The sequence below is a fragment of the Phoenix dactylifera genome, unplaced genomic scaffold (genome assembly GCF_009389715.1).
Source record: "Phoenix dactylifera cultivar Barhee BC4 unplaced genomic scaffold, palm_55x_up_171113_PBpolish2nd_filt_p 002055F, whole genome shotgun sequence".
Taxonomy (NCBI): Eukaryota; Viridiplantae; Streptophyta; class Magnoliopsida; order Arecales; family Arecaceae; genus Phoenix; species Phoenix dactylifera.
In genome coordinates, this window is record NW_024069330.1 from 5,813 (window position 1) to 14,845 (window position 9,033).

The window sequence follows — 9,033 nt, forward strand, 5'->3', positions numbered from 1 at the left end:
AGTATTATAGATTTAAAATTTTCTGGGACAGTATTTTTCCAACATTCTTGAAGTAGATTTTCTTCCTACATATAATAGGCTAGTACTTAGAGTTACCCCAATGGCCAATGCAAGTGACCCGATTCCTCCTGAAAAATTTAATGGAAATAACTTTAAGCGTTGGAGACAGAAGATGGAAATCTTCTTAACCACACTTGGGTTATTTTCCATAATCTTTGACTCTCCTCCAAATGAGGAAGAGAATGAACCAGCTAGAACTTGTAATTTGGAGGAATTTAAGAAGAAAGACTACCTGTGTAGGGGAAGGATTCTGTCCTATCTTACTGATCCCCTTTTTGATGTCTACTGCACTTTTAAAACCTCCAAGGAGATTTGGGATGATCTTAATAAGAAATATGGTATCCAAGATGCCGAAATGGACAAGTATGCTGCTAGTCAATTCCTGTCTTATAAGATGGTTGACACCAAGCCCGTAGTTGACCAAGCCCATGAGTTAACAGTGATTTATCATGAGTTAGGCTTAAGGGGAATGGGAATAACTGAGAGCCTTCAAGTTGCTTGTACCATTGACAAGCTCCCACCTTCTTGGAAAGACTTTGGGTTATCCCTGAAACATAAAACCGAGGATATGACAATGAAAACTCTATTGTCTGCCATTAGGATCCAAGAACAACACCTTGAGAAAGATAATGAGCAACTCATGAATCCTGAGCTTCTAACCAAGGTGAACTTTGTAGAAAGCCAAAATAAGACCCATAAGTTCAAGAACTCCAAATTTGAAAAGGGTGGACCTAGAAACAAAAGAAAACCTATGAAGCCAAAACACCATATCAATAAGAATGATCGGAAGCCGATTTGCTACAATTGTGGAAAACTCGGTCATATGGCTCGAGTATGCCGGATGAAGAAGAAGAAGTATCAGAACTATGAACATGCGCCTTCTCAACCTGCAAATCCACAAACCAACATGGTGCTATCCAGTACTGGTCCTACTAGTACTGATGATCGGTATGTAACTTTAAGTCCAGAATTAAATTTGGCAATTTGCTCTACCGATTGGTTAGTGGATACAGGTGCGAATGTTCATATGTGTCCTGATCATACCCTTTTTACTACTTATCAGGTCCGGAGCGGCCTAACAGTAACTATGGGGAACTCCACCTCGGCACGAGTGCTTGGAACTGGAAAAGTACTTCTAAGGCTTACGTCTGGGAATGTGCTTACACTATTTAATGTGTACCATGTGCCCGATGGAAGGAGGAATCTGATCAGTGGATCTCTTCTAAATAGAAGTGGTTATTCTTTGTTATTTCAATCTAAGAAAGTGATTATAACAAAGAATGGAACATTTGTAGGCAAAGGTTATGAGTGTGATGGCTTGTATGTAATAAATAATGTATCTTTGGATTTTTCTTCTAATAATAATAATAAAATTGTGCTTTCAATATGTTCTTCATCTCTTTGGCATGCTAGATTAGGACATGTGAATAATAATACTATTAAAAGAATGATTAGCTCTGGTTTATTATCTAATGTTTCATTAAATGAAAAGGAAAGGTGCCAAATTTGTGTTCAATCTAAACAACCTAGAAAACCATTTAAAATAGTAAATAGAAATTCAACTTTATTAGAATTAATACATTCAGATGTATGTGATCTAAATAGAACTTTGACTAAAGGGGGTAGAAGGTATTTCATTACCTTCATAGATGATTATTCTAAGTATTGTCAAGTTTATTTAATGAAATCTAAAGATGAAGCATTTGAGATGTTTAAGACTTATAAATCTTTAGTAGAAAATCAACTTGACAAGAGAATAAAGATTCTCAGGTGAGACAGAGGAGGAGAATACACCTCTAATGACTTGAATGAATTCTGTAGAGTTAATGGAATTCTACATGAAGTTACACCTCCCTATTCACCTCAGTCTAATGGAGTGGCTGAAAGGAAAAATAGGACTCTGCAAGATATGGTAAGATCTTTGCTTGCCAACTCAAGTTTACCTGAGGTTTGGTGGGGGGAAGCAATGCTTACTGCATGTTTCCTGCTTAATAGGGTTCCATTTAAAGGTTCTAATGAATCTCCTTATGAACTTTGGAAAGGAAGAAAACCTAACCTAAACTTTGTAAAAGTTTGGGGTTGTTTGGCTAAGGTTAATATTCCTTTAATCAAGAAAAGAAAATTAGGACCTAATACTTTTGATGCTGTGTTTCTTGGTTATTCTCTTAATAGTGTTACTTATAGGTTCTTAGTCATTAGTTCTGATATTAATGGCATAGAAAAGAATACTATAATTGAATCTAAAGATGCTTCTTTCTTTGAAGACATTTTTCCATTTAAGGATAAAATAGAAAAGCATGTAATAAATAGATCTAATGATGCATCTTGTAGTTCGCCATCTAATTCTCTAATTATTCCTAATAATGAAAATGAAAATGAACTTAATGATATTAATGAACTTGGTAAAGGGAAAAGAATTAGGAAAAAGAAAGATTTTGGATCTGATTTCTATACTTTTATGGTTGAAGATGATCCTAAAACTTATAAAGATGCTATGAACTCATTAGATTCTATGTTTTGGAAGGAAGCTATTAATAGTGAAATGAATTCACTTATGACTAATAAAACATGATTTTTAACTGACTTACCACCTGGTAGTAAGGCTATAGGTTGTAAATGGATATTTAAGAAGAAATTAAGACCTGATGGTTCTATTGAAAAATATAAAGCAAGATTAGTTGCTAAGGGTTTTTCTCAGAAAGAGGGTATTGACTACTTTGATACATATTCTCCTGTGACTAGGATAACCACAATTCGTACTTTAATTGCACTGGCTTCAATCCATAATTTGATAATTCATCAAATGGATGTCAAGACTGCCTTCCTTCATGGTGATTTAGAGGAAGAGATCTATATGGATCAGCCAGAGGGATTTGTGGCTCAAGGACAGGAAAGAAAAGTTTGTAGGTTAGTCAAATCTCTCTATGGTTTAAAACAAGCTCCTAAGCAATGGCATAGGAAATTTGATAAAATAATTGTTTCTTATGGCTTTAAAGCAAATGAATCAGATAAGTGCTTATATTCAAAGTTAGAAAATGATTCATGTATTATCTTGTGTTTATATGTTGATGATATTTTAATTTTTGGTACTGATATGAATATGGTGACTGATATCAAAACTTTCTTGTCTAATAATTTTGATATGAAAGATTTAGGTCAGGCAGAGGTAATTCTTGGTAACAGGATTACCAGAATACCTGATGGTATAATTTTTGATCAATCATAATATATTGAGAAAATATTGAAGAAATTTGATAAGTACAACTGTAAACCAGTGAGTACACCTTATGAGTATGGTTTGAACTTGAAGTGCAATAAAGGTGATCCAGTGGCCCAAGAGAAATATGCTCAAATTATTGGGACACTGATGTATGTTGCAAATACAAGTAGACCTGACATTTCTTATGCTATAGGAAAGCTCAGTAGGTTTAATAGTTGCCCTAGTCTTAGTCACTGGGAAGCACTGGATAGAGTACTTAGATACTTGAGAGGTACAATATATTATGGTTTACATTACTCAAGATTTCCCACTGTACTTGAAGGATACAGTGATGCTAGTTGGATCACTGATTCAGTGAATCGAAAAGGAACTAGTGGATACATATTCATGTTGGGTGGTGCAGCTGTTGCTTGGAGATCATCCAAACAAACTGTGATCACAAGATCCACTATGGAGGCTGAGATTATAGCCTTAGATTCTGCAAGTCAAGAAGCAGAATGGTTTAAGAATCTTATGTCTGAAATACCTATTATGGAAAAGCCTATACCTGCTATCTCTTTGTTATGTGATAATGAAGCTGCAATTAATACTTGTAGAAATACTGAGTATAACAAGAGAAACAGAAGACACATTAGTGTGAGACATAAGACTATTAGATACCTAATTAAAAATGGTATCATAACTTTGGAATTTGTTGGATCTAAAGATAACCTAGCAGATCCTTTAACTAAAGGACTGGCTAGAAGCAAAGTCATAGAAACATCAAAGGGGATGGGACTGAAACCCATAAGGAATCATTGACAATGGCAACCCAACCTTTTCTGACTGGAGATCCCAAGACGAAAGGTTCAACGGGAAAAACAAGTTGTTTAATGATTAGTTAGCACTATAATAAAATGACTTTATGTCATTTGGTCTCTCCCTGTGATGTGAGTGCTAAATACAGTAGAGGTATACGGAAGAGTTTAAAACTCTGAATGAGTCCGAGACTATGGCAAGGTGCTGTGCTGCGAGCACCCTTAGAGGACTCACCTATGTGAGTGTGACTGTGTGGCCGCAGTCTATGGGGATAAGGGTTTAACCCCTAGAGCACTCATGAAACTGAGATATTGGTGCATAAGGCCAGAAAAAGCACCACCTATAATGAACCCAGTATTTGCATTTGTCATGGGTGAAGTATATAGAAATCTGAACCAAAGGATTTGGTTCAAAGCTTTTTAGCTACCACTATACCTTTCAGATGAAAATATACTTTCACTAGGTAAAGGTTCAAAGCCGCAAGCTACCTTTATTGAAGTCGTGACATAAACAAGCCCAGTTTGACTATTTTTTATTTTATATAGTTTTTGAAAACATTTTAATCAGGTGGGGGAATGTTAGATTTTTATTAAATAATAATTAAAAGTTTTCATACTTAAAACATATATATTATGTATATATGTTAAGAAGAGAGTGTGGTGTGGATGGTTGGTGTGCCCGCTTGAGGTGCTTGAGGTAGGTGGTTCGAATCTCTGTTCCCTCCTTTTTTAAATCTCTCATATGGAGGATTTATTTACGTGAAGGCTCGGTTCTGTGCCTGTGCTCGTCCGACCCGACGGTCTTTGCGCTCGAGCCTGTGCTCGCTCGGCCCTGCTCGTCCGAGGTTACTTGCGCCTCACAGGCCCTGCTCGTCCAAGGTTCCTTGTGCATGTGCGACCAGAGGTTCTTTGCGCATGTGCCCTGCTCGTCCGAGTTTCCTTGCGCTCGTACCTCTGCTCGTCGGCCCTGCTCGTCCGAGGTTCCTTGCACCTGTGCGACCCAGAGCTGAGGTCGTCCAAGAGACTGAGGCCCTGCTCGTCCGAGGTTCCTTGTGCCTGTGCTCGTCCGAGGTGCCGAGGTTGAGGTCGGACCACAGGTGCAATGAGCCCAGAGGAGCCGAGGTCGGACAACAGGTGCGATGAGCCAAGAGGCGCATGAGTCGTGCTTCGCACCCTTAGCACGAGGAGCCACGTCGCTTCCTCGATAGCACCTCTTCGCAACCGACCTCGCATCCGCTGGCCATACTCCCAGTGTTTTTTCAAACTTTCTTACCGGTTTCGACCGTTGGATCGTTTTTGGGTCGCGTCTGTCCCGAAGAAGTCTATAAATAGACCTCTTCGGATTAGACAGTATATAGAAAATTGAAAACGGAGAACTTCTATTCTTCCTGTTTGCTGTTTTTCTTTCAATCAACGGGCTTGCTGCATACTGATTCTGGGTTCGAAAGCTTCTTTGATCCATGCAAATCATTGAGGCATAAGGAACAGTGCGAGAGGCTGTTGTATCTCAGGAGTAGAACGCCATCCAAGCCTAGTGCACTGTAAGGCGGCGAAATCTACTTCAAGGAAAGTGACCAACATACCACGCCTCAGCATCTCGGGTTCCATTTTTCCACTTTCTCTATTTATTTTCTATAAGCCTATTTCTGCCTATTATTTGTTGAAGTAGAGTATTATAGATTTAAAATTTTCTGGGACAGTATTTTTCCAACAGAATGTTTCAGTTCTCTACCCTTCAACTCTGATATATTAATTAGTGAGATATCCAGCACTATATCTTTCACTGTTACAAGACAACTACTTTCTCTTTTTACATCAAATTTACAATGGATGAGTCTGATTAACCAGATGGATCTATCAACAGCAATTAAGGTGATCGGGCACATCAACTACGAAGAATAATTACATGGTCAAAGCGGAGAAGAATCCATGCTTGGTTATTTTTCATCTAAATTCATCTAGGAAAAGTAGATTAAACACCTCTTTTTTCAATCTTTTTGCGGGGAAAAAATCTGCATTGTCTCTGCTGAGAAATACAATATAAAGACCACAGAACTCCACCCAACAAGATTGGGGAAAAATAAGTAAAAGTAGACTAAAAACTTGGTCTTAAAGCTTCAATTTGTCCAGACAGAGGTGTGTGTATTTTCCCCTTCTTTTTTTTTGGGGCGTGTATTTTGATTGAACGCTTTAGCTTAAAACAGAAAGTAAGGGGAAAGGTTAGAGTACCCTTCGTCCAAGATTCTGAAAAGCTTTTTTGAATTTAATCCGAATATCCAATATGAACGCAAGGGCGTGAAAAAGCGAAAGGCCTGATGAGAAGTAAAAGAGGGAAGAAGGGGAAGGATGAGAAAAAAAAATTATGGGTAAGGGCAAGAATTTACCGGAAGGTAAGCTTTGGGGGGTTGGTGAGGGGGAGTAAAAGTTTATATAGTGGGTCCCATGTCAGGATATCCAAAGCTAACGCCTTTCTCTGCCTTGGGCGTCCTGGCGCGAGATTGGGACGTATGGCAAGCCATCGAGCGAACGCCCGTGACGAGGGAGAGAGCAGCGGGAGTGCCTTACCTAATCGTCCGGGCTTTTCTCCCTGCTCCTTCCCCTTTAGGCCGAGCCTCCTGCAGCTGCCACTTGTCAGTCCAGGTAATGTTGTTGCCTATTTGTACCCATGTGCACGCGCGCCCACGTGCATATTAGAACAATGTACGTGCTATCAATGCAATGAACCCTCTAAGGCTCTAACATGCATAAAAAAACCCTTTTTGTATATAATAATCTATTAAATTGTTATAGATAAATAAATAATTATCATATAGAATTTATAATTGCTTGACTTCAAATTATATAAATTTTATAAATGTCTAATGCATCTTCTAGTCCCGTAGTTATCATATATTTTCTTTGTGTCAATCTTACACTTTTAAATAAAATTCCTGTTGATATTGAAAAAGAAGGAAAAAAATCATGCAGGAAACCAACTCAAATTCCTAATCCAATTAGTGCCAAAAATCTTAAAGCACTCTGAGTTGTGCTATCTAATTTCTTCAAATTTATAAAACTATAGTAAAAAGTTACTAAATTTCATATAATTAATTTAAAAGAATCGACAGTAAAAACAAATAGAGCATTCACCTCATCATCATCCAATTTACAAGTGGTCTCATCAAGCTCCCTCATGTTCTCAATCGTCCACGAAACCTTTTTCATATGAGGCTAAATTTCGATAGCAAAAAATTAAAAGTAAAAAAAAATTGAATGTGCCGAGTAGTTTCGACATCTATACAAGGATGGCAACGGCAATCGAAGATCCATTCTATTTGCTTTTAGAAGTGCTATAGATATATTCATATGTATGTGTGCATTATGTGTGTGTATATATACATACATATGTGTGTGTCTATATATATATATATATATATATATATATATATATATATATATATGTGTGTGTGTGTGTGTGTGTGTGTGTAAGTAGATGGTAGAATGTGGAGTGGAAGTGTTTTTCTTTTTTTATAAGGAAGGGCAAAGAAATATTGGCGTGAGGGCAAAAATGAATGGTTGGCATGGCTGACAACATTGTACCAAAATTTTGAAAGGAAAAAAATGAAGGGAATTTTGGAAATTAATTGATAGTTATTAGCTTATAGACCCATGTTGCTTGCAAGAGCCCATCAGTTCGAAATGAGTGCGATGCATAGGGACTAGCTTCTTGATGGTGCTACCCAGTTAATATCTAAGTCATATACTAATCAAAAATAGAGATATTGGACTGCCATAAAGCAAGCCATACACATAACAATGTTTTTTATTGTCTTGGAAGATTGTTTTGCCGATTATACTTTGTTTGCTATACACATAACAATGTTTTGCATATTTTAGACTTTGTTTATTTATGCTTTTGTGTTATGTATGATATTTTTCTTTATTTTCATTTTTAATCAATCTATATACTTCTTTTTGTTTTTATATTTTATATTTCATATTTATAATTGAATATCTTCTTTTTAACATTATCTTGCTAGTTTTCTAGTTATTGATAAGGATCTAATTGTAAAACACGTGCATATTGAGCTTTTTGTGTAATCCAACTTGAAGATATTGATACATCCGAAAATAATCTTTACATTGAGGCCAAATGTATAGTGACCTAAAACATAAAAATAGTAAGAGAATTCATTTGCTTTTGCAACTTTTTTTGACAATAGAATTTTTAATCACATATACCTAAAATATGTAAAAGCATGACAATAGAATTATTTATCACATATACTTAAAATATGGATGGTTACACTACTACCCAGATAATATTTTTGATGGCGGTTATAGTGCATTGGTTACATGTAATGATTAATATCACACTTTTTGGTCGGTGCATAAATCATTCTTAACTAAAGTGCTACGTATGCAAAAGACATGTTTTGCTCACTAGCTTCTAAGAAAAAAAAGTAAGGGGGAGGTAGGGGAGTTGCTACTTCATACTTTATTAAATTCTATTTAGAGCAAAAAATATAATTAAGAAGCTAGAAATACGATCCGCGAGCACCTCTAGCTCTCATTTTTTTTGTTTTCTTAGACACCTCAAGCCAATTAAAGTCCATTTTTAAAAAATGAGAATAGTTTTTACTTTCCAATTTCCTTAAAATTGTAACTTAGCTTCTATTTGGTAGTCATAGAATGGCGACAATGGGTAGAGATGATGGTGACGACGGTAATAGTCTATCACTGATAGGGATGGTGGCACTGTAGCGATGATAAGGGTTAAAAGAAGACCCATTGTCAGTTTTAAAGAAAGTCAAGATGGTTTTATTTATTTTTTTAATTGGATAATATTTGAAGTATCTAACTTGCCAAGTAGATAAAATTTTTGTTAGAACTATGCTAAACAAATTCTAAGTTGTTTCGAAAAAGAAGTATTTACCGTTTCATGGTGCTTGAGTTACAAATGGCATTAATTATATC

At 36.4% G+C, this 9,033-nt stretch overlaps 1 protein-coding gene across 1 annotated transcript; it reads left to right on the plus strand.

Annotated features, from left to right (window-relative positions):
• The first annotated feature begins 304 nt into the window (after positions 1-304).
• Positions 305-1,358, plus strand: LOC113462601. Its single transcript, XM_039123085.1, has 2 exons — positions 305-1,008; positions 1,124-1,358. Exons 1-2 carry the CDS (start codon positions 416-418, stop codon positions 1,137-1,139), a joined length of 609 nt encoding a protein of 202 aa, XP_038979013.1. The 5' UTR covers positions 305-415; the 3' UTR covers positions 1,140-1,358.
• Positions 1,359-9,033: the final 7,675 nt, after the last annotated feature.

Excerpts from the sequence above, each read along its gene's own strand:
- LOC113462601 (XM_039123085.1), top strand. The coding sequence starts at position 416 with ATGGACAAGTATGCTGCTAGTCAATTCCTGTCTTATAAGATGGTTGAC.